Source organism: Gambusia affinis, linkage group LG06, assembly GCF_019740435.1.
Source record: "Gambusia affinis linkage group LG06, SWU_Gaff_1.0, whole genome shotgun sequence".
Taxonomy (NCBI): Eukaryota; Metazoa; Chordata; class Actinopteri; order Cyprinodontiformes; family Poeciliidae; genus Gambusia; species Gambusia affinis.
Genome location: NC_057873.1, coordinates 5,867,762 through 5,894,036, shown reverse-complemented (window position 1 = coordinate 5,894,036; position 26,275 = coordinate 5,867,762). Strand labels below are relative to the sequence as shown.

Sequence of the window (26,275 nt, the reverse complement as noted above, 5' to 3'; positions counted from 1 at the left end):
AAGGCGATACTTCCAGAGTGATACACGCTTGTTGATTTAAACATTGCTGTTTTAACGCCCAATTAAAAATTGTTTCTATTTATTTAATTGCGTCAAAGTTAAAAAGATCAGCTCACTAGTTAGAGTTAGAGAGTGACAAACAAAAATATTTAATTACCATTCTTTCACATTACAACCACAACGTAAGATGTATTTGGGGTGTCTATATGTCAGATCAACACGATAAAGGTAGTAAATGCGAAACGGAAGGAGGGTTTGCACTCTTTTTATTCTTCTTATGAATAAAGTAAGAAACATGATCTGAGTATTGGCACAAAATAATTCGCACTGAATCAGATTGGTTGGAGTCTTAAATCCTCCAACAAATTTTTTATGAAACCTTTGCAACTTCCATCAATTCTTCCTCCAATTTAACTTCCCACGTCATGATCCTGACACTTTTTTTTTTTTTTTAAGATTAATATCCAGCTTCAGGCAAACGTTTGTAGTCCAAAAAAGTGCATCTTGATCTCATTTGACAAGAAGACCTTCTTGTTTTTATTCTTGTGTGACTTTGGAGATTCAACATTTTTGAAAAGCATAGATTTTGTTTGAGGTTTGTGGTTTTGACATGACGAAATATTACGGTGCAAGAGGCTTAAATACTTTTACAAAGCGATATAAACTGTGTCAGCCAACGGTCAGTTGTTTCTATCCGTGTTTGCCAATCGAATCCCACCTTAAGGCATGAAATAAAATCCCTGTAGCTATGTTGTTCCGTTTTCTTTCAGCTTTTATGTTGCTGCTCTGCTATTTCAGAGATTTGCATCATGCGTTTCTCTGATATGGAAGTCGCTAATTTGACAAAATAGCTGGTGAAAGAGTTCATCCCTGCAACCGAAAGTTTAATATACTGTCAAGCTGTAATCCTTGTCAGATCTTAAATTAGCGATGCCAGTTTCTTCTCATTAGAACCACAAAAAAAAGAGAGAAAAGTTGCATATGAGCAAAATAAGTCAGAAATGGTTAATTTAACATGTTCTTTTCTTGCTGTCTTGTTTCTTTCAGCTACTGTACATCCAGTAAAAAGTTGGAGGACTAATTGCATGAGGAGCTCTTGTCATGCTGACCTCTTGCTGTTTTTTGCAGGTGGTTCATCTTGACAAAGATGAGGAAATGCAGAAGCTGCCTCTCCAGCCCCCGTACTACGACATGGCGCCCTCTGAGTCGACCCCCTTCACTGATAAACCGGTGAGAGCTGATTTTCACAGGAACCGCTGGGTTGTTGCGATTAGGTGTCGATTTTAGACAAAAGGGTGACCTTTTGTCATCATTATGCTTGGAGTTGGTAATTGGTTTACGATGTTAAAAGCCTCTACAAAGTCACTAAGGAGCTTGTATTTTTTTGCTTGCTTGGTATTAAAAGCGAACGCTGGCCGGTGAGTCCGCAGGGGGTTTTGTCTAAGCTTCTTACCTCATCATCTCCATCAGCTTCTCTCATCTTTGGCGTAAACGTGGCAACATCGTCTCTTTCTCTCTCTGCATCATCTTTTGTTCTGACCTCGCTACTCTGAGCCTCCTGCCTCACCTCTCTTTCACTCCATGTAATCCTTTGTAATTTCCTGTGGGTTTTGCCCTGTTAGCATGTGCAGATACGTTGCAGAATGGCGGCCTATAGGCAATCACCTCCATTATTAATTGTTTGGCTTCATGTGTGCTTCTGCAGACTTGAGTGAATCTCTCTCAGTGGCTCAGATGACGAACAGTTTCTTGCTTTGCTTCTACAAAATACACGTGTCTGTTTACGCCTGTGTGTGCTTGCTAAGAGCTTTTTTCTGGACGCTTTCTGGAGCAAACATATGGTAGTTAACACAAGCCTCTTTCTTTGAATTATAATTACTGATTCTGGCTGTAGAGACGTCATAATGCTAACAAACATCTGTTGTTGCAGTGGATGGGAATGTATGAACTGCTTGTACATAAACTGAAGGCAATAAGACCCAGATGTTGTGTGTATTTTCAGATGTTCTAAAACTGCATTTTGACATGTAATTGTCCCCACAGTTTCTACCTCTTAAACTTTTGCAAATTTTTTCACATTTCAACCACATGATTTAACATATTCTGGGGGAATTTTATGAGATAGATCAGTAAAAAGCTGCACGTAACTGTGGGGTGGAAGGAAAACCAAACATATTTTCTAAACCTATTTAGAAAAAAAATCAAAAGGTTGCGTAAAAGTTACCCCAGTGTTTCCCAAATCAAGTTGTGCCAGAATATATTGATAAAATCTGTTCAAAAACTGTTCTTAAACTTAAATAATATTATTGAATATCTTTTCAGTTCCTCCAGGATTTTGTGTTTCTTTTTTTTTTTTGCAATAAAAATCCAAATGTTTGTGGTACCAATTTGGAAATATTTACGATGTTTGTACTTTTTATTACTCGCTATGCAGATCACGGACTATAATCTGACATCAATTAAGGCTGAGGCTGCTGTTTAGTGCAAGTTAGAAAGTTTTTGACAATTTTTTTCAAAAAATCACCAATAAACTCCCAATTATTAGCGCAAAAAGGTTTGGGGATTTGATGATTTTCCACAATAATTCTCAAGAAACTGGAAGAACTGATTGACATAATTTGGCAGTAAACAAATAAAAACTGCATTGATTTGATTGAAAACACAATATTTAAGCATACTTAATGTTTAGTCTAGCATCTAGAGGGTCCATAAAAAGCTACAGTGAGCCAGATTTGGCCCACGGGTCTTGAGTTTGACACCCCTGGTCTAGAACATCGATATGTAAATCACTGGCTTATAGAGTGCCTGTTAGCTCCTATAGCTAGCCACATGCACATTACTATTACTATGCATGAATCATGTGTTGAGAATAAATAATTCTGTGTTTTCCTTCTATCTCTGTTAGCTAGCTGCTAAGCTAAAGCTAAGCTAAACCATGTTAGGACCATGTGACATGTTAGGAAATGCAAATGAGCGCTGGGGTAAGGGATGACAAAGAGGGCATTGCCCTTTGTTACCCGCTCAGAGAGAGGGTAACAAAGGGAATGGGAACCTCTTCTTAAAGGTGGCATGTGAAATGGACCAGCTGTAGTTCGGTATTAAATGAAATTCATGAATTCATCTCACTGACTCTTCTGTAATCTCATACACCAAGAACTCAGCATGGAGAATGGATGATTCTCCAGACATGTTTGCATGTCTGGTCACAACAACAAAAAATCCCAACAAAATGCATTAAAGCTTGTGGTTTTTATCGTGACAAAATAGTAAAAATTCAATGGGCGGGAATAAATTTGCAACCACAAAAAAAGCAGAGCTTTAAGTTGCAGACAAGTTTAAGATTCTAGAATCTCCCTTTCTGAATGCACCAATTGCCTCTCGTTAAGAAATCATCAGTTTGTAAAACTATAGAATACTGATGCTGAAAACAAACCACCTTACATACTAATGAAATAAACTGAACTGCAGGAGCAAAACGGGTAAAATTGTTTTTGTGGATGTGAATTCAGAAATCATTCCAGTGTTGGTTCCCCTAAATCATTCATGCAATATTTTCTCCTTTCAGGTTGGGAAGCTGTTTTGCTCCAACACTAAACGAGAATCTTTCTTTTCAAGCCTGAGTTTTAAAGTCGCATAATGATTTTTAAAAAAAGAAACGTAAAAGCAAAATCAATAATTTACAAGAGAACTAAGCTGTCAACTGCGTTCCGTTTTATGCCTCCAGTTTTTGGGCTTTTTTTTCTTTTTTCTTTTTTTTCAAATCTGATTATATTCTGTGTGACTTCTTAATTTTTTATCTTTTCATAACACATCTGTAATAATAACCCCGGCTCTGGTAAGTGAATTTTAAACTGAAGCTGGAAGAAAGTAGGCATAAACACAAAGGTTTGAATAAAAGTTGGTTCTTGTTTTTAAGATGAATATTCAATTTAGTTAATTTACCAAAGTGTCTGTTTACAGTCCAAGTCAGTTTACTGCACCAGAGAGACATAAAAACACATTTCAAGTTAGAGTAGCTGCATAATAGTTGCACTAGGCAATGAGTTTGAGTTTGTATTTATGGAACATCAGTTTCGAAAAATAAAGAAATGCAAATAAGCAATAAATCAATAAATCTCTTTTTTCTCTCTCTTTCCACCAAAAACTGGGTGACAAAAGTCTCCAGTCTTTGGTCTCAACTAGCCTTTATTTTGAAGTTTTGTTTATAGAAACTTTATTATTCATTTCATTTGTTATTTCTGTTGTTTGTTTATTTATTTTTGATATTTAGAATGTCTTCCAATTCCAGTGTTAAATTTAAAGTGTATTGATCTTAGAGAATGTGTTTGTGCATTATTATTATTATTATTATTATTATTATTATTATTATTATTATTATTATTATTATTATTATTATTGTTATGTCGTTGCCATTATATGACTTGAAAATAGTCTCAAAACAATGTTATCATTTATTGCAATAACTCCTGTGGACAATTTATCGTCCAGTAAAATTTGTTATTGTGACAGGCCTAGTCAAAGCCCATTGCCCTTGTCGAGATTAATCTTTTTCTTGTCACTTTCTGCGATTTTTCTTTGTCCAATGTTTGGTGCTTTGTTGGAAAGTCAAAATGGGAAAGAGTTTCTCTTTCCCGGGCTGCAGTGAGCATCAGTAGCTGTAAGGGTTTATTTTGGGTCCAGGACCAGCAGGAGTCTTCCTGGTCAGTCTCTCGGGGGGTTTTCACTCAAGTTACTACATCTGATACATTTTCAGCAGTTACATTTCAACAAACTGCTCTGTGTCAAACAAACCAGACCCTTTAAAAAAAAAAACCTGTTCCCCTCCTCGCCTGTGGGGGCGCTGCATCAATAACCACTGAAGGAAACAACATGAAAACCTCTGAAGAAGAGGCAACTTCCCTCTTCACAAAATGTAAACAAAAATGGAGTGGCATTGAATGTTAGTGGTTGTAGGACTTCTGACTTGTGTGTTGTTTTAGGTTTTAGTTGTATTTACCCAGAATTCCGTAGTCTTCCTGCCTTTGGCGTTCACATATGAATTAAACCGACCAGATTTTACTTCAACCAAACCGAGACCTAATTACATTTGTAGGCAGACCAGAGTTTGTTTGTTTTTGTTTTTTTTTGGTCTGCATGAGAACCAAAAAACAAATGAACTGGAGTTTGATTAAAGCGAACTGGACAGAACTGGTGTGAATTACACCCTTAGATCCTTCAGTTCAGGGCAAGTAAAAATCTTTTGAATCTCCTACTTTCTGTTCACCAAACCATTGGGATATCTTAAGAAATTTAAGATGATTGACTTTCTGCTGCTATCCGCCCGTAGCAGCAATGACGCATTGAGAGAGGCCCTGCCTCTGCAGCCCAGCAACATTCACAGTCAAAGCAGCCTTTAAAGCATTTTGACTTTTGAATTTCTGAATATAAAACTTTTAGATTTCTTAGTAGTTTTTGAACTTTGTAGGTCTAATCTTCATAAATGTTTGACCAGCTGCGGAATAGCCTGTTTGAGTTTAGATTCAGTTTTCATTTTCTTCTGTACTCCTTTCATTTTAGAGCCTTTCTTATCTACCAGATTTCCCCCCCCCCCCCTTTTTTTATGCATGTTTTTAGGTCAAAAAGTAAAGTATTGGAAATATCTGTTGCTGGACATCATCTTAAATCTTCCTGCTTGGTGTTGTAGTTGTAGTCAATGTGACAAATCGTCAAGTTGCAGAGCTTGAATGTCACATTTTGTGCATTTCTCTTTTGAATAAAAGAAATAGGAAACATAAAGTAAATAACACTGGAAGTTGAGCAGCATTTTTACATGCAACGCTTCCCCTGGAGGAAAATCAGTAATGCCAGTGAGTGAATGGAGGTGTTTGTGGAAAACACAGTGGATGCTAATATAATAAAGACTTTCCAGGCACAGCTTGTTCATTCTGCTGCTGCTGTATTGACAAACTTAGGAGCAGCTTCTTCCCTCCGGCTGTGAGAATGAACTCATCCTCCACTCTCTGCCGTAAAAACAAAAAAAAAAATAGTTTTACTCTTGGACTTGATTATTTATTCATTCATGTATAAACAGTTGTGGGTGTAATTTTTACTGAGCTGCATAATGACTCTTAAACTGAGACTTTAATCTCGAACCTTGAACCATTTATTTATTTTAATTATCCTGCAGCTTTGCCTCTCAGGTTTACAAGTTCATTTAAGTTTTGCAATTAAAGGCAATGTTTTATCTGTTTGTGTTATTTTTGAAATGCATTATTTATAAATTATTTAACCTGATTGCTTGTGTTTCAGCAAAATGTATTTCCTTTAATAAAGCTTTTGAACATCAGCTGAGAAAATTTAAAAGATGCATTTTGCACTGGCCGAGCTTCCTGCATCTACAACATCCATATCACTTTCCTCCCGATGATGCTTTATAAATATGACTCAACCTTCTCAAAGAACACACAAGAATAAATCAGGTAATTTAATTTTCTTGAGCAAGTGGGTTTTGATTTTCTGTGTACAGTACTCATCTTCATTTTCAGCGATCAAAGGGAACGGGTGTTTAGTTCAGGTAATCCGTAGTAACTGAGGGTAGATTTTCTTAAGATTAATTCCTTATCACCTATAAGATTCCACTCAAAGTGTAGTTTAGGGCTGCACTTAAGATGAATAGGATATCAGTGAGGTTCTTAAAACGCTATTTGTGAGGGACACGCATTGACTGCTGAGCTTCAAGTGTTACTAATGATGATTTTCTCTCGGGGGGGAAAACAGTGTCTGAGAGTTTTGAAGGCGATGTGGCTGTAATTTTCCCCCTGATTGCACTCTGGTCATGACAAATATTCCATATATTTAAAAGCCTGGTGCGTGCCGAGTGTTGGTGCAGGGGAAATATGCAAGAGTGAGATTGGAAAGTAGATTTAAATTATTAAGATAACATTCTGCAATAGCTTCGATCATTTCCATGTAATTTGTTCTCAGATGAAAATAAAAATCCTGTCAGTGCAAATGGGAATACAACAGGTACCATAATAGTGGAGTTCCTCTCCTCAGTCCAATTTGCAGAATATTTTGCATATAGGCTGGACAGCTTTCTTCTACCCTCTGAGTTTTTGTTCATTTCTAAACAGGGTCTTCATTTTTAAAATAGAAAAATTACATTCCTGAAACTGTTTACCATTTTAAACCACTTAAAATGTCATGTTTGTGTTGAGAGTAACTGAAGATTTGTTTTCTGCTGTACAACTCTACATAGATATCCATTCATTGTTAGTTTTTTTTTACGTGATGCTCGGATGGTTTCAAGTAACATCCAGTTAATTTTCCTCAGAATATTCAAGTGAGTTTAGCATTCCAACTATTATCAGTCCTTCCAAGATTTTTTATGTTTGTTTTTGTGAGTTTTTGCAATCAAATTCACTGGTTTTGTGGTGCTGCTTTAGAAAAAGTTGCAAGGAATTTGACAAGATTCTTTCTTAGAAAATAGAGAAAAATCCCAGTAGACAGACTGGAGACAAACATTTTTATTCTTTAAGGAGTTTATGTAGCTAGACTTTTGCTAGATTTAGTAAGGAATAAAAAGATTTAGTGGAATAAAAGTAAGAAATACTGCCACCTGCATGTGGGAGTTGGAAGTCACTTCAATTCAATATTTGTTTTTTTTTTTTTGTTTTTTTGCAAAATTTGCAATAAACTCACAATTATGTATTCCGCAAAATAGGGATTAATTAAGGCGATTGTGTAAAAACTAAATGGATGACGTGTTTCATAGAATAAAATTTAATAAAAAAATATCTTTTACTGTCCAATTGTTTGGAAATTCAGGTAAATTTCTGATAAATAAAAATTCTGCATATTTACACATCCAGTGTAGATTTTCCACTAAGATCTTATACAAATTCATCAGTTAATCTGATTAATTAGTTCAATCATGAACTTTTCCTTAAGCGACAAACGCAATTTATTTTTTATTGTTATTTTGAAGGACAAACATCAATTTAAAAACAACAAATGAAACAACGCCCTTGTTTAAACAAAGATGGATGCATTTTAGCTATGAAATAAGTCTATATTCAAAATAAAAACAATGTTTCCTATAAACCTTTAAGATAAAATGTGAATTCTGATATTTTCTGATCCAGAACACTTTGACTTAATCATCATTCCTCTCACCGAATGACGCTGACGACACACAGCCTGAAATATGAAGGGGATTCACTGAAAGCAAAAGAAAATGTGATCCAACTTTTAAAAAAAAACCTTAAATAGTTCATTTATTCCAAGTAATCAAATTAAGTTTATACAAGTAAATATATTAGGTTTACTAAGCTGTCATGTTAAAAACATATAAAATAAATAAAATTGGACAAATTTAACTCAAGTACATGTAACTAACTCGGAATTCTTCAGTCGGAGATAAACTGTATACCTATTGTCATCTGTGCTGCTATTTACACAATAAGCCTCAGAATGTAAAGCTGTTGAATCTAAAAACAGAGAACTATCATAAAAAAGACCTCATAAAAAGCTTCTGGTATCTTTCTTAAAATTTTGGTGAAAAGGCCTTTCCACCTAGCAACAGTGTTACTAGGTAACTGGAATGTAACTTATGATAACCTGTTTTTCCTTCTATAGTCATTAATGTAGCAGCGATGGCGTTACGCTTTGTGTCACCCTGAAGGCTGGATAACATAATAAAGTGGGAGTTTCCTATAGAACAAAAGTAAATCATGTGATGTAGATACTTTGTAAGCTTTTTATTAGTGACCAGCTTAGCTGTAGCAGCAGCACACAATCCCCGCCTCCATTTAGAGAATTTGAAAAGGGTGTCAACATTTCAAAAACCTTTACGCTCCATGAAAGACTGAATGTTCAAAGAACAAAATAAAACCGTTCTGTGTTCCAGTTAGCCTGGGTGTTGCTAAAGGTCCTTGTTGCTCTTCTGTAGAGATCCAGAGTAGTCCTCTCAGTTATTGTTACTGTAATTTACTGTAAAAGAACTACAGTAAGTTTCACTGAAAATGTTATGCTGAGCAGCAGAACTCTCCCTTTGCAGCCAACAGGCCTCTGCAGGCTCAAGTAAACATGCATCTGTTGGTGCTTTTCAAACATCTGCTCATGCATAATTTATGAGTTTATAATTTATATCTTAAATGTGCATTATTTTTTGGGGTGTAACTGTAATTATGTTGTCTGGATCAATGGATTCACAAAATTCTTAAAATGAAATCAGGCCTACCTCCACTCAAATGTGAACAAGTTACTAAAGGAAATCTGTTAAATCATGTGATGTTGACAATATAAGTGACTCCAGGGACTTTTGAGCATCTCCTAAATGAAAAATTAAAGAAAATAATAAAAGTAATAATAAAAAAATTACCCTGTGTGTACTTTTCTGGTTTTTAAATTACAGAAAACACACATTAACCCCCAAAATTTTACATATTTTAAAATAAAAACTCTCCACATCCTAGTTAAAAACAATCATACATTCATAAACTGCTACAGTAAAGTTTTATAAACATAAGACTGAGTGCATATATCTGCAGGTTTGCTTGGTTGGTTTACTACACTACTCACAAAAAGTTCAGAATATTTGACTTTCTGGTCAAATTTATGGAAAATGCAGCAAAAAAAAATAAAATCATGCTGCAATTATATTATCTTATGCACAATGTCCAACAAAAGCCAACATCAGCAAAAAGGTCAATATCATTTAACGTTTAGCATCAATTACAGCTTGACAACGATGTCTCAGAAAACTGCAAAACAACCGAAACACTGAGTTCCTCTAAATCAAGGCTACATTAATGTAACAATGTAACATTAATTGTTACATTAAAAAAGAGTAATCTCTGTATTTTGCAATAATTTGCGCAAAATCTAACATTTTTATTACATACGCAGCAGAACATATTGCAAAATGCGGTATAATAATTATGGAACATTTTGTCCAATGACATAATCAAAATATCCAACCAAATTTATTATCAAATATCTTGAGCAGTTTTTCAGCTACAAGGTTTCAAAGGCAAGTTGTGAATTATTCTTGTTCACACGCCACGATTTAAAATTTGCTGGCTGATTTTCAAAACCTGAGAGACCGCACACGAGTTGTGGAAAAAGTTGGACATGTCAATTCAAAAGTTTACAGAAAGTCACATTAAGTTTACTGGTAAAGGTCATAGAGCATTTTAGTTTCATCTTGAATATTCACCCTGAAGCCAAACATCCCCAACTTTTTGTGAGTAGTGTTTACTGTCACCTGTTGTTTTCCCCCCGTTCTGCCGATGATAAAACTCTCTCACACACTGGAAGCTGCACACACTGCAGTCTTAAGCCATCCTGCCAAGCTAAGGTGTGTTCAGGTCTCATCTAAAACAGGTTTGGAGTGGAGAATAAGTCAAAACACAGACACACACACACACCACTATGTTTGTACATTTGCTGCTGTTCAAAACGCCTGAGGCACATAAACCATCTGGGAAGTTTTATACATTATGAATTAATAGTTTGGGGTTCAAAAATATGTCCTGCATTAGAACTTATCCTCTCACAAAGTCTGTCACATGCTGGGAGGAAATGTTCTTTGGCTGAGCAGGAGTGAACGCCAGTTTCCACTTGCAGAACACACACACACACTCACGCACACGCAGACAAGGGTGAGGAGGGCAGGAGAGAAACTTTCCTGAAATTCACCTGAAAAACATTACGTCCACAATTTGGTTCCAAAAATGCATAATAATAATATATCATTTTGCAGAATTATTATATTTGTGTTTTACTCACATACACTGTTGCATTCTTCCTAACATGTATCAGTTTAGATCTGATGTCTGTTTTGGCACATTTTATTGTATTTTAATATTTTAATTTTTGATAGTTTCTACATTCAAAAATGTAGTTTTTTTATACAGAACTCTGGAAGAAACTAAGAGGCCACAGCACTCAACCTCGGTGAAAACCTCGTGTTTTTTTCCACCAGATATTGATTTATGAACTTTTGCTGAGTTAAAACATCAGTACTGTTGTTTCTAAATGAATACGAACTTGTTTTCTTTGCGTTATTTGAGGTCTGAAAGCACTGCATCTTTTTTTCTCATTTTCTGCAGATAAATCCAAAATTTTTGCTTAGAATTTTGGAGAAATGTTGTCAGTAGTTCATATCATAAAAAAACAATGTTCATTTTACTCAAACATAAACCTATGAAGAGTAAAATCAGAGAAACTGGACATTTTAAGTGGTCTCTTAATTTTTTTCCAGAGCTGCATATATAAATATAAATATATTCTTGCTGTAACATTAATTGCTCATTTGGGACTTAACTAAATCTGAACTGAACTGAATTATTTGGTCTAAAACAAAGATGTAAATACTTAATAATCACAGAAATGTGGAGGTATTTTTAACCCCTGTTGGCAACTGAAACATAACTTTAGCCAAGATATTCACTGCTGTTTTAAAACATTAGTTTTGCTCTAAATTATTCCACTGTAGCTCCAGTTGTATGTTTAAGGTTGTAGTTTCTTCAACATGAAGGGAATTTGTGTTGTGATTTTTGCTTTTACAGACAAAAACAACAATATCCAGGATTAATAACGATTTAAAGTTTAAGTTTTATCTTTTTCATCTTTTCATTTATGTTTACTCTTACTGGTAACAAACACGTAGCCTGGTTGGATTAAGGTTTGCACTTTATTCATGAATCTAAACCATATTTTATTTTTACTTGTGGCTGTTTAGAGTGACCACGCTGGTCTCTGTTGTTGTGCTGCTTATGATTCTTTTCTTCCAGGCTTGTCCTGGACCCAATCAACTCTGAGAAGCTTCCCTGTTCCCACAGCATGATGCTGCTGCGGCCACATTAGAGGTGGTGTGTTGTACCGCGTCACTTTCACCTGATTAAGGTTTTGTTAAAGGTGAATCTCAGAAAAGAGGCAACGAAGAGAAACTAGCGGTGCACCGATTGCAGTTTTTTGGCTGATCCTAGATTACCGATTTTTAAAAAGCCTGACTGATTCTGACTGATACCTTTTTTTGGTCTGAAAGTTTGCCAAGTATAGCAAGAGACTCGCTAAGTGGGCAACAGTGGGGTGACTATTGTTAACTGCAAATGTAATGTGGTGATCCGGTCTGTCAGTCAACCCTCTGACTGACAGACAGAAAAGGTCAGGGGTTAATTTTTAGGCCTTTACTGAGGTAGATAAGATCAGTGAATAAGATCGGCTTCATATATAAGTATCAGCTGATCACTGATCTCCCAAAGTTAAGGAAATCGGCACTGATAGATTAGTGCACCCCTAAAACACACTGCAGTTTCACCAGTAAACGTTTCTCTCAAGAAACACAAATTTATCTCGATTCCCAACATTTCTGTTTTTACAAGCTATTTAATTTTACACAGTTACTCCAATGAAGAAATGCTCCGTCCTTTAGAATCGGCTTCATTTCACTTGTAAGCATCTTTTCTATAAACCGGTGATCAGAGTAACTGTTTTATTGTTATATACTGACCAGATGTTCATCAACTCACTCCGTTAATCAATCATCCAGCTTGTTTTTAGCAATCAGTGATTAGATGCTGCTTGAAGAGTCTACATGCATGCTGATATTGCAGAATATCAAAGGAAGCAGCCTGTCCATTAAATTGCCTCTGGGCATGTCTCCATGTTTTGCACAGCAGCCTCGGTTACAAGCACGGCCTCTTGGATTCTGTAGCGATCGGGACGCATAAATTACAGTCCTTGTGGTTTGAAAGATTGTGCGGACATGCATTCACCATAATTCAATCATTCAAGCTGCATGCACCCAGTGTCTGTTTCATTTGTTTAGTTCCAGGGTTTATTTTTTGTTTCTTTTATGTTGTTTACATGGCCATCAACTTTAAACACTGCATACATTCTGAGAAATGCACATTAGGGTGCAGACGCAGCTCTATGTGTTTATGAAAACACTTTAATCGAACATCTCTTTTCTATTTTCTTCATAGGAAAACATAGAGCCTAAATCCAACATTGTCATTGCACACAAAGAGCCTGTTCCATCTCTAACACTTTTAGTTATAACTCCATTTTGATTTGTGTGTTATGTTTTCTCTGTGATGTCTTCATCTTCTTCTTGGCTTGTCACTTTTGATAATTTTCAGGCATCTTTTCTCGTATATGTTCCAGGCCGGCACATTTTGAAATTCCCCACTCCCACCTTCAGTCAACATTGCTCTCTGTCAGTCTCTCTCTGTCAGGGTGTCTGTCTCTCTCACTCTGTCGTTTTTTTTTTTTTTTTGGCTGCCTCACTCCTCACACACCTTTCACCTCTCTTGTCTCCAGAACTCTGGCCACAAGGACTGTGATGTCCAGTATGCGGAGCTGGATACTGCAGCTTTGGCCTCGTCTCCCAGCCCACGAAGTTCTGCTCACACTGGCCCTGGGGACCTTGTCGAGTATGCAACCATCCAGCCTAGCTCACACTAGCGCATGCCATTATAGGCCTTTCCCCCTCAGACTTTGGCCTCCAGGTACACAGACTGACGCACTCCAACCCTCCGTTCATGTCCTCTTTCACTTGCATCGACTCCCCTTTATGTGATCCACAAGGTTCCCTTTTCTGCTTTCCTCTTTGGTCCTGGTCACCTTTTGATTTCCCCTCTTGCAGAAAGAAAATTTGATAGAAGCCGATATTTATTAATTTTTTTTCAGGCTGTTATAAAACATAAAGGAACAACTGTAGAAAGGCGTGAATCATTTATGCGAACGACGTTGTGGAGCTTAAATGGCAAAAGCATAACAAGCATATAAATCAATCATTTAAATCACATGTGTCAAACCCGAGGCTCGTGGGCCAAATCCGGCCCACCGTAACCTTTTCTGTGGCCCTCTAGATTCTAGACTAAACACAAACTGTGCTTGAATATTATATTATCAATCAAATCAATGCACTTTTTATCTGTTTACTGTCAAATTATATTAATCAGTCCCTCCAGTTTCTTGACAATTTTCGTGGAAATTCACGCAAAATCAACAAATACCCGTACTTTTTTGTGCTAATAATTGGGAGTTTATTGAAATTTTTTCTCAAAAACTTTCTTACTTGTACTAACCAGATCATTATCCTACTGGAAAATGAACAGTTTTAGGTTTTTTGAAGCCTCTACCAGCTTTTCTTCCAGTGATACCAGATATTTAGCTCCCTCCATCTTCCTTTCCTAACAGCATTTCTTTCTCAGCCAAACAGAAACCATCATAATGCAAACATGTTGTTTCACCAGTGGGGCTACTGTGTTAAAAGTGAAGTGGAGTATTTCTGCCACAGGAAGTGTTTTTCAACGAGAACCTAAATGTTTGATTTCAGTCACGTCTGACCTGATCACCTTTCTCTACGTCCACCGTGTCTCCTCCATGGCTTATTACAATATTTAAGCAACTAAGGCTTTCTTCTCTCCACTCTTTCATAAAGATTATACATACGTTCCAATTCCTTTCCACAATTATAACCACTTTGTGTTGGTTGGATTTAAAACCCATTAAAAGGAACAGAAAAGTCATGTAACATCCCAAAGTCAGGCTACTTTAGCTTACATGAACTCCTCTCATCCTGCGTGCTGAGAGATGTGTTTTTCTCCTTCTTCTCCCCTCTGGCATTAACTGAAACGATTGTGATTGTGTCGTCTGTACTGCAGGTGCACACATAGCGAGGCTAACAGGTAGGATTAGGCTTATTATAAGCTTGGCTGCAGATCCAAAGCTGTGGGTGATGCAGCAGTTCTATATGAAGTGAACAGAGGAGACCATGTGGGGGTTTTTTTATAACAGTTTGACTCAACATGATCTCTGAAGATCATTGATAATGAAATCTCTGCATTCTAATCTGCCCTGCTCCGCTTAATTAACTGTTCCCATGTGTTTTATTGACGCTAGATTTTCCACTAATCCATACAGTTTTCTCACACTTTGAACACCTTGAAGGTTTCTCTCCATTTATGCAGAAAACAAGGAGGAGTTTAAATAAAGCATGAAAACAAATCAATCAGTCAAGTTTATTTGTATAGCATATTTCACACTGCAAAAACACAAAATCATACCAAGTATTTTGGGTCTAGTTTCTAGTGCAAATATCCAAGTACACTTGAAATATGACCAACTAACTTAAAAGTAACTTTTATGGAAGCTTGTTTTAAGTAAATAATTCAGTTATATTGATGGAAAAATATAACAGAAGATATTGGCAGATATAACATGGGAAAAATGTCTTGTTATAAGGGAAACATTCTGCCAATGGAACAAAGACTTTTAGCAATATTAAGGAATTATTCATTTAAAACAAGTCAGTATGACTTGCTGAAATGTTGCTTTTAAGTTAGCTTGTCATATTTCAAGTTTACTAAGATCTATGCACTAGAAACTAGATCAAAAATACTTGGTAAGATTTTGTGTTTTTGCAGTGAACTTAACATGGAAATACATCATAAACACATCATATAGTCAGCATTTGTGGAAACGTTACCTCTTGTCAAGTGTGATTGTTAGAATAATCCTTGCGACTCAAATATGTTGGCTAATGTTTCATTCATTATGGTTCAAAAGCAACTCTAAACCGGTTTAGTTTAGATTTAAAGGAACCCAGTGTTTCGGCTGTTTTGCAGTTTTATGCGAGTTTGTTCCAGATTTGTAGTGCATAGAAGCTGAATGACGCTTCTCCCCATTTGGTTCTGGTTCTGGGGATGCAGAGCAGACCAGAACCAGAAGACCTGAGCAGTCTGGTAGGTTGATACAACAACAGCAGATCTTTAATTTGTTGTGGTGCTGCGGTGTTCAGTGATTTATGAACTGACAGTATTTTAAAGTCTATTCTTTGAGCTACAGGGAGCCAATGTAGGGACTTTAGAACTGGGTGATGTGCTCTAACTTCCTGGTTTTAGTCAGAACACCAGCAGCAGCAGCGTTCTGGATCAGCAGCAGTTTAGGCAGACCTGTAATGCGACTAAAGATAAACGCCAGGATGAGTTTGTATAGATCTCGCTCAGACATTAGTCCTCTTATCCTGGCAATGTTCTTCAGGTGACAGAAGGCCGACTTTTTTACTGTCTATATGTGACTCAGAAAGTTCAAGTCAAAATCCATCACTACACCCAGATTTCTAGAGCAAAAAAGTCTTAATATTCATGAAATTAGACAAAACTAACTTTCAAGTAACTGTTCATTAAGATTGAGGAGGTTATTTTAAATCAATAATTCCTTAATATTAATGAAAAAGTTCTAATTCCATTGGTTATAAGTGGACAAATCTGCTAATAGAAAAAGTATTTTTTTCCTAAATATTAAGGAAATATTTGCTTATAATACGTTTTGTCTCATTTCAAGTGTACTTGGATATGTATGCTGTTAACTAAATATTTTTTTTTGTTTGTTTTTGCAGTGTTTGGCTAGTCACTGCACTGGCAAACATATTTCGTACTGAAGATACTTCATGTAAAACAGTGTTTGTCTGAACAGTCACTAATATTTCACACGTGTTCCTCGAGTGATTGGACCTCTTGTAAACCCTGATTAGTAATGGAGCAAAACATGCCCTCATTTACGAGATTCTGCTCTGATATGTCATCTGAACCCCGCAGGAGAGAGCCGAGCGGGAACCTGCACCTCAGCATCACTTCAGATCTTTAGAAACATGCAGCAGAAGTGGGAAGTAAAGCAGTGCAAAGGATCCTGTTGCCAGAGCCGGTTCCCTGGTTTCTATGGCAACCAGTTAAGTGTTTGGAGCAGAGGTGTTTTCCCATTTGTAGATAAAAAAAAATAAAACAAAAAAAATACACAGGCTTCAAAATATAACTAGGTCGACTTGTTTTGTACAAACTAGCTACTGTTGCACAAATCAGTACAGAATCACAAAAACTTGGTTTATTTTTACAGCAAACGGTTCTAGTTGTACAGCGAAATAAATCAAGAAATTAATGCAAGGAGAAGTAAAATACTTTGAGACTTAATTTTTTTATGTTTTCCCAATAAATAAAAAAAATCATGCTGAACATAACAGGATTACATCAGGACGACAAAAGAAAAACAAAAACAATCTTCATGTTTATTTAAAAAACTATATTTATCTGTTAATTGTTCCAGATAGTGCGTCCAGCCACTTTGGTTGGTAGGCAGAGTTCCTATTGAGATCATTGGCAGGTTTTTATACTAAAAACAAACAATATTAAAACTAAAAACTCATCAGGTATTCACTTGCTGACAGAATTAAACCGCGTCAGAAAACACACTTTGAGACGCCTAAACTTGTCAGCCATGATGATCTGTTACACCAACCTCCCACTCATTTTCATATTTGTTGCATAGATGTGTAAAAAGTCTTGAAATAAATCAACTTTTATTTTAGAAGCATAATCACATTGACATATATAATGTAAAAAAAATAAAAAAATGTTTTCAGGAGCGAAAAGAGCATTTCACAATTTAATTTATTATTTTATTTATTTTTATTTTTGTAGTCATTGATTTATTTAATTTTTTTAATCAGAATCATGACTGACAAACATGCAGTCAATAATTTTAAACCCTTTTGCCAATTGAGCAGAACGTTTTTTCTCTTTCATTTCACTGGGTTGGAGTATTTAACGATGTCGGGGTCTTTGACTTTTCCTCCGATTTTACAGACCTGGAAACACTTTTTTGCTCTTTTCTCTTTAGCTCAGGTTCTCTGTTGGATTCTGGTCTGATGACTGTGACGGACTGAGTGACTGAAGTTGTTTTCCCAAGTTGTTTTTTTCGGTTTATTCATGACTTCTACTTGTTCCAGTCATTTTATTTTGCCTTTGAACGTAACACGCCTGCTTGGGGCTCATAGGAAGCGGTATTTATAGAAGCTTGGAATAGCTAGCTTAGAAACCGTACCTTCTCCATAAAGCGATATTCAATATCTTTCTAATCAAACTTACTTATAAAATACATGAATGTTGCTCTTCTTACCTTGTAGAAAGCGTTCGCTGCACTGAGGGATGCCAGTCATGATGATTGACAGCTGCTGTAAAAGTTACGCAATAAAATGACAAGTTTGGTTTTCTATCCCTGTCTGTTCGTGCAGCTGACCATGCAGCGCCCTATGACCAGTTTTACTGAAAAACCAACTCAATAAAAGCGACATTAGGCCACCACCTGTGTGTTTTTTTACAGGCTTTACAGCAGCGCATTGGTTGTTTCGACGTCTGTCATGGCGGAGCAAAGCAAGTTTTGAAGCGAGTGACGTCACGTGCAAAGGGTCAATAAGCCGAGTTAAGCAGGTATTTTTCTGACATCCGAAGAACAACTAAAATCTTCCTTACTTGGATGGTATGTTCTTTTCTCTTTCCCATTTTGAAGAAAGGCTTGGAGAAATTGCTCTCAGAGTAATTTCATATCTTACGCCGTGGAAACAGGAAGTAATGGATTACTGGTACTGATAGATCCTCCTTGGGTGCCAACTAATGTGCCACAGGGGATTTTGTTAACTCTTAATGTGAGACTTTTTCTGCTGAGATTTCACCGCTGCAATAAAAAAAAAGCCAAAACTCTGCAGGTTTTCTACGGGATTTCAGTCTGTGGTTTGAAATGGTCATGGAAGTGTAAGTTTGTGTCTGGTGAAGTTTTTCTGTATCGATTTGTCCACATATTTTTTGCTGTTATCTTGTAAAAAAAAATAAAATACTCAGGGGCAACACATTTTCATTTTCCAGGTGAAATCCACCAGATTTTCATTTTTAAAGAATTCTATTTTAAAGTGAAATTTCAAAGAATTTATCAAACTATGCTGTCGAACTAAGTTAGGACCTTGGAGAAAAAAAGACAGGCCCACAGCATGACGGGTCCTCCAACCTTATGGTTTGAAATCAAATACTTACCTGCATCCGAGTCTCCTCTACAAAAAGAGAAAAGCTATTGCAAAAATAAAATAAAACACAGCGTTGTTCTCCCGGAAGACGTTATTTGGTTGCCAGGAGACATTTTGTTTTCTGCTTACAGAAATGATTTGCCTTGTAATTACTGGATGATTCACTGATTCAAACTTCCTCTCTGCTCTTTCAATAATGAAGCGCCAAAATAAAAGTGAGTTCATTTAAAAATTATTCGACATGCATGAAGAGTAAAAATAGAATCGTCTCTCCGAGCTGCTTTTAAATAATAAAAAAAAGCACAACGTCGAGAAAACTCACGTCAGTCAGCAGATTTACATGGAGCAGATTAATTTATTTATTAACAACCTGCAACTTCAAATTAAACCTTTTCCAAGATAGATTAGGGGTAATTATGGACAATCAACCCTCCTATAAAATCATCTGCATCTGTTTTTGTATTATTAATCACTGTAACCACTTGGTGACATTGTCTGCTGGAGGACAAGCTCTATTTTTACGCCACAGATGTTGCAGAAACGTGAAACCACATTATTTATTTTTATTTTTATTTTTACCTCAAAAATCCTTCCAACTGCAAGCAGAACCTATAAAATGAACCGGATGACGTAGCGGGGGATAGAAAATAAACTTCTCACAGCAAAGTCTGCAGCTGCAGGTGGATGATTGTTGGAGTAAAAGGCTAATTAAATTCTGTGTGTGAGATGACAACCCAGCTGCAGTTTGTAGCAGTTTTATAAATTAGCAGAAAAAGCAGCATCCTCGAAATCTAATGGGGGCATTATGACTGTAGGCCGACAGGAAGGAACGTCGCTGTTGCACGGATGCGCTGAGAGATGCACGTACGAACATGTTTAAGTTGCTGGGACACCATGTTGTGCCAAAGACGCAAATTTGCGCCTGGGCGTAGATCCGACATGCCAGTGGAATTTGGCTGGAGGGCTTGAACACACTTTTTCCAAAAACAACTTTTGATAATTGCGATGAAGAGTTCTTTATTATACCTCAGTTTGAAATGTGTCGTAAACCGTGCTGACATTTTACCTGAAGAGAGATAACATGTGATTTACATTATTTTCCTAATCAGCAAATATTATTCTGGCCCCCAAGCTCAACAAGACAGAAATGTTTCATCACAGAGAAACTGGTTCCTGTTTAAATATTCACTGCTGATTTCTAGTGACCTTTACCTGGAAGGAAGCAAGTAAACATCATGGCAAAATTTACCGGAAGACAAATATAGCTGCTGATACCAACACCTGTCACTTTTCCAGCCAGTGCAGTTCATAATCTTTGCTACATGTTAAAGTTTTTATTATGCTGGAGGTGTTATCTCATGTTGATGTTTTTTTTTCAAAGTTTGTCTTTCCAACTTTATGTTTACTGCATGGAAGAAAAAATCCCAGAAACAAATAGTTTTTCTTCCACTTTTCAGTTTGGCAAAAAGGTTTGATATTAGATTTTAGGTATTTGATGTTATTGCTTTGTTTAGTTAAAAACAAAGCAATTATATACAAAAATACAATCAAACAAAAAAATAAATAAAATAAACTAAAACACCAACTCAAAACACAATTTATATGGCAGTACCAGTAGATAAGCTGAAAATGTATTTATTTTTTCCGAACGTCAGATTCTTTGCTACTGTGCTGCTTCAATCATGGAAGAAAACGTTTTGAGTTTTTTTAGAAAGTTGCTTAATAAAATTATTTTTGATTTTAAACGGTTGTAAAATTCCTCCATCTGAGGAGATGAGACACGATACTTGGCTCGTGGGAATAAGATAAGCAAAGATTTTTATGAGTATTTTGGAGAAAACTAAATCACACTAGCATTAAAAAAAAAAAAAAGGTATGCTAGTTTGATTTAGTGTTGATCACCAGAGAAGATTTGCTGTTTGCAGATGTGGCCCAATAATAATGATAGTTAATCTAAAGCGATGCAAATGATAGTTGAAACTCGGTATTAAACTACCGGGTTGATATTTCAGCTACCAACTATCTGACCAGTAGGGCACAATTAAAAATATGAAACAACTAAATAAATACAATAAACTTTAAGATTATAACAAAAGTAAAGTATCTCGTCCTGACAGAATTGAACACTTTAAATTCCACACCCTTGATCGTGATATACATGCTCTATTCAAACCAAAAGTGTTTGTTTTGGGGGTTTTTTTGTGCTACTATTTATGGAAAAAGGAAACCAGCATCTCAGAACTTTAAGAATTCACATGCATTGTGAAGAATTTATTATTGTTGAGTGTTTGACTAGTTCATATTGGGATTTGCATTTCGACAATAAGGTGCTCTCAATGCCACAGTTACATCAAAAATGCTTCTTTTATGCGTTTTCACAAATTAAGGTTTCTTTAACTCCAGTCTGTGTGTTTAACAAATCCCTGCTGAACAGTGCAGAAGCATCCAATCATTGCATTTATTTTAGATTTTGAAGAGGAGATGAACAAATCTGTCTCAACTCTCAACCCACAAACTCAACCCAGGAAAAACAGTGCAATGGCCCTTTAGTGTCGCTCAAATTGGAAACCAAATGGTGGCTAAAGGTAATCAATCATAGTAATCCAGCAGTGCTTACAGGTCGTTCATGGTTTGTTGGTTTTTGTTTCATTTATTTTCTCCATAATTAAAATGCTGCCATAAAATGCTTATAAGTGAGTGGACTGTCAACCCCACAGGTTTTCAAAATAAGAGTCTGAAACAAAGATTTAATGGAAACAATAATTTTTTTGTTGTTGTTGTTGCTGTTTTTGATTAAGAATTGATGTAGAAGCCTTCATCATCTCTGTAAATATCAAAGCATTAGATTAAAATCCTATGAGAATTAAAAACAGCTGATTTTTGTTCTCCTTACTAGAAGAAGAAGAAACATTTTTTTTAAAAATACACTGAAAGTAGAAGAAAATCCTCAAAGTTACAATCCTTAGCATGCTGCTGCTATCCTCAGTTTGTATTCTGCCTACACTATTAATTTGAATTTTTGTACAAAACTCCACCACTCATTTGTATACTAGAAATCAAAATGTACGTATAAAAATGAGACCAGAAGGTTGTTGAGCTAACTTTTAGTTGTAATCAGTGAAATAAAATCAGCAAAGTCTTAATCATGTATTTCCTTTGCATCCTTTCATGGTGAAAGTGTTATTACATTATCAGATATAAAAACTTATTTGAGCCTTATTTCCCCCAAGGTTAGGTTATCTGTTTAATGTTCTGCTACTTAAAATGGCTTCAAGGTGAGACAGATTTAATTTAGATTAACCCTCACTGCTAAATGTATGCATTTGAGTTGGTTCTTCTTTTATCGGTGTTGCATTGGTGCCAAATTGAACAGAAATGCAAAAGCCTTTTACCTCCAATCTGACTGGAAGGTAAATATAATGTGCTTTAATTATAGCTTAATTGTGTGTGCCTTATAGGTATGCAAAAACCAGGAGTTTGTTGGAAGTTTTGCTGAGGAAGTGCTCTGCTGTCGTCGTTTGGATCAGTGGTTTTCAGATTTTAGCTAAGTAGTTTTGTTGTGCTTTCACAGCAACCGACTGGTCGAAAGCGACGTCTTTAGAGAAACTACGACACAGACCAGCAGGAAGTCAACCTTTGGCTAACTCTGCAGCTGCAGTGGAATATGAAAATGTCCTCAGAGGCTCCTGTTAAAGCAGGGATGTAAAACTCATTTTCGTTTTGGGCCAAATCAAAACAAAAAGAGCCGGTCATGCCAGAATGTGTTGAAGAAAAATCATTAACAAACTGTAAAAATATTAATAAATACCTGTCTCTGCAGTTTAGAAATATTTCTTAAAATTAAAATTCTTTTCACATTGTTCGGTCCCTCCAGGATTTTTGCAATTGATCTTGTGAGGGTTTTTTTTTTTTCTTTTTACAATTAAAATTATTAATTTTGTGGATTTATAAATATTTTCAAGGAATTTTGCAACATCTGCAATTTATTTATTATTTTTGACTTTTTGGCAAACTCAAAACCTGACACCAAATAAGGATGAGGCAGCGGTGTCGTAAAAGTACGAAATACTGGCACCTACAGGTGGTCAGTTAAACCACCAACATTTTTAACCATTTTTACTGAAAATCTGGAAAAATTCAGGAAAATCTTTCTTGACACGAGTTTCCACAAACACAGAATCACAGAAGACTGGGTGGATTGATTATTGATTATCCAGAGGGCCACACAATAAGATACAGCGGGCCAGATTTGGCCCCCAGGCCATGAGTTTGACATGTGTATTAAAGGAATAGAAGCAGTTCGGTTCCTCTATAACTTGGACCTCTGGTCTTCTGGGTTTGTGTTTATTAGCAGCATATAGAAACATTCTGCTGGTTCCTTCCAGATAGTTTTTTTTTTTGTTTTGTTTTGGTTTTTTTGCGTCTTGCGTCCAAACAGAATATAATTGCGTTTATTCCTGGTTTCTAGTGGGAAAGTATCTGACAGGAACCCAAAAAGGCTTGTCACACAAAATGTTTACGTAACTCCTCTGTTTTATTTAATGGTGGAGTAATTAGACGGTCGTTATTGGAAATGTCTGAAGTCGCTGTCGTTTTCTCTTCGTGTTTTCCGTGGAGCTGTGAAAGCAGAATATCTGCGCTGCCACATATCTTACGCGTCTCATGTCTGCTTCACTTGTTGTTTCACAAATTCAACAGAAACATTGCAAAGTGTCAGTGCAAAGCAATAACTCTGTGTTGTGAAAGAAAAAGACGTGGTTGACATTTTGGGGTTTACAATACTTTGGCAGGTTCAGCATCATTAGAGGATAAAGACACATTTATTAAGGTAAAACTAAATTAATAACTTCATAGTAACATAAAATGATTTATTCAAAATCTTTTTCAGCTATTTTATCTTATTTGTATCAAAGCTTTAATGTTGTTCAACATATTTCCTGTGGCTCAGTAGTTTAATTTATCACCTTTGCAGCCTTTTTTATTTTGGCACATAAACATTTTTTTTCTAAAATTAATATCCAAATGTTTGGTTCAACTGTATTGGTGAAAATTTGGGTGCAAAAGAATTAAAAATATATTGATTTTATAATGCTTCATCGGAAAATGTAACTTTTCATAATAAGAAGAAAATTGTGATGAATTCCACTGTCTAGTCTAAAATAAAGCAGGAGAAAGCACTTCAGGTTTAATGAGTAAATAAAGTTTTAATTTAATAGCATAAAAACTGATTGAGTATCAAATTTGATGACGTAAAACAGCCAAACACAGATTATGTATTTCCAAATTCTCTTGAAGTCAGAAAAATGTTTTTCATCCAATGTTTTTCAGTTTGAGGTATTGAGATTTTATACGTTAAAAGTGAAACTTATTTGTTTTATAAGTAGGGAAGCAGGATAAGAATTTGTTGGCTTTTAAATTACTTTAACTGAAAAGACATTAAAAAGTTGCAATTAGCATCAGACCACAATCCATCCTGATCTTTTACCTAATGCTGTTTTGAGAATATCGTTTTGTAGCTTTGAGAGCAAATTAAATAAGTTATCTGTGAATATTTCAATACTGAGTAAAGAGAATTTTACAGACCAGGTTTCCCTGCGTTAGAGGTTCAGTCTGTTCAGTCTTTCTGTTTTCAGAGAATATCTAATTAAGTGTCCCATTACACACTTTTCACACTTTTCATGTCTAAAATAATCCCACTTAAAAGCAGAAGTCTAACCTTGTACTGATTTACTTATTAAGTTCAAATAAATCTTTGAGCTTTTGCCTCAAAGATCTACTATGCATTTTATTTCCTCATCAAAAGATTTTATGCATGTTGAAAAAGGCCAGTAACCTAAATCAGCTAAATTTCTGGGCTTCCTGCCCGGAGTTTGATGTGGTGAAATGTACATCTGCCCGGGATCCACCTGAGTCCATCCTGCATTCAAGCTGCTAGATCACCAAATCCAAAAGCAGTGCAAGTATGTTTCACAATAAACATTACCTAGATTTATTATAATACCGCAAAATATGTTTGGTTAATTACCACCAGAATTTTAAAAATCTTGAGTCTTAACGAAAGCAGCAACATTGATTATGTTTATTTGACAAATTCCAACTGTAGAGGCGATTTTTAACTAAATATTTTACCAAAACAAAAAAGAAAAGCTGGTGTACATATCTGCAAAAACAATCAACAACAAACACTAATCATAAACTCTAGTTCTGCTGACACTAAAGCTCCAAAACCAACATGGTATTTAGCAGAAGCTAAATGCTAAAGCGCTAAATTCAACCATGTTGATAACCGCCATGTGTAATGTCGCCCTCCACAGGGTCACATTTGTTATTGCACACCTATTTGCATGGCACTGTTACCAAGTCCTCAACAAGGAAAGCAGCTATTGGCTGTTCTAAATGTCGCCAGATGATGTCACTGCCGAATTTGCATATTTAACGCAGATGTGCAAACTGGAATTCTGAAAATAAATCAGCTTAATGGAAACTTAAATTATGGAAAAACTAAAATTTTTTGATGAAACGTTTTTGAGTTAGCATGAGGAGGTTTTTCAGCTGTATCTGAGTTATTGTATTTTACAAACCAGCAATGGAAACCCTTTCTTACCCATCATATGAGTCAGTGTTACTACTGGCGGAAAAGACGAAGAAGACGACAGGAAGTGGTCTACCTATCACTTCCTGTCAGTAAAGTTATGACGCATCACGTGAACAAACTTATTAATGTGTCATTTTCATTCCATATCTTATTTAACCCCGAAATTGTGTTTTTGCAACATTAGCAGGAAACGTTTTGCAAACATTTGTAATGGAAACTGCTGAGATCTTCAGTCACGTTTAAATCTGTGACTAACAAAACTCCTTCCTGTTACAAAAGTATCTTTTAAAACTGCTACAATGGTTGGATGGTGGGTTAGCTGGTTGGTTGAATTATATATATAAAAGCTCTTAAGATTTATACATACTTGCCAGCTACTTATAGTCTAGAAATTGATATTAAAATTTTAACAACAGATGAAAATGTAATGAGAAGCCGGTGCCATCTTCTATCATCAAAAGATTTTGACGCATTAAGCAGTCTTAGAAAAGACGAAAAGTTTCCAGCCTGAAGCTTTAAAGATTTAAAAAAAAAAACAGAGCATCTCAATAAAACTGAAAAAGGAAATAACAGTTTTTAGTTTTTAAATCACAGCACATACAGAGAAAACCTTAGAAAAGGAATTGGTGAAGTATAAAAATTACAAAAGATTATTCATAAAAGATATTTAATTCATTTAGCTGTCTTTTCATCAATAGATTAATGCAAACAGTCAATATTTTACAAGAACATTTTATGATAGGTTGGACTTTGGTTATTATTGTCTATTTGAGGTTTATTTTCAGTGATTTTCCAAAGTTTTCTGGTTATTTTAAGGTTATTTTACGTTCTCAGTT

The 26,275-nt window shown here is 35.7% G+C and overlaps 1 protein-coding gene across 13 annotated transcripts in view; it reads left to right on the top strand.

The window, feature by feature from the left end:
* nectin1b (nectin cell adhesion molecule 1b) overlaps positions 1 to 26,275 on the top strand; it is a 221,573-nt gene that overhangs the window by 185,998 nt on the left and 9,300 nt on the right. For 2 of the 13 annotated variants that reach the window (XM_044120471.1, XM_044120472.1), the window contains exons 8-10: positions 1,129 to 1,230; positions 13,309 to 13,421; positions 18,151 to 18,257. In XM_044120471.1, the coding sequence (XP_043976406.1) occupies positions 1,129 to 1,230; positions 13,309 to 13,421; positions 18,151 to 18,211 (276 nt within the window). In that variant the 3' untranslated portion in view covers positions 18,212 to 18,257. Of the gene's footprint in view, positions 1 to 1,128; positions 1,231 to 13,308; positions 13,497 to 16,592; positions 16,675 to 18,150; positions 18,258 to 18,336; positions 18,549 to 26,275 lie in introns of those variants that run through there. The other 11 variants (XM_044120477.1, XM_044120476.1, XM_044120482.1 and 8 more) reach the window with 9 other exon arrangements.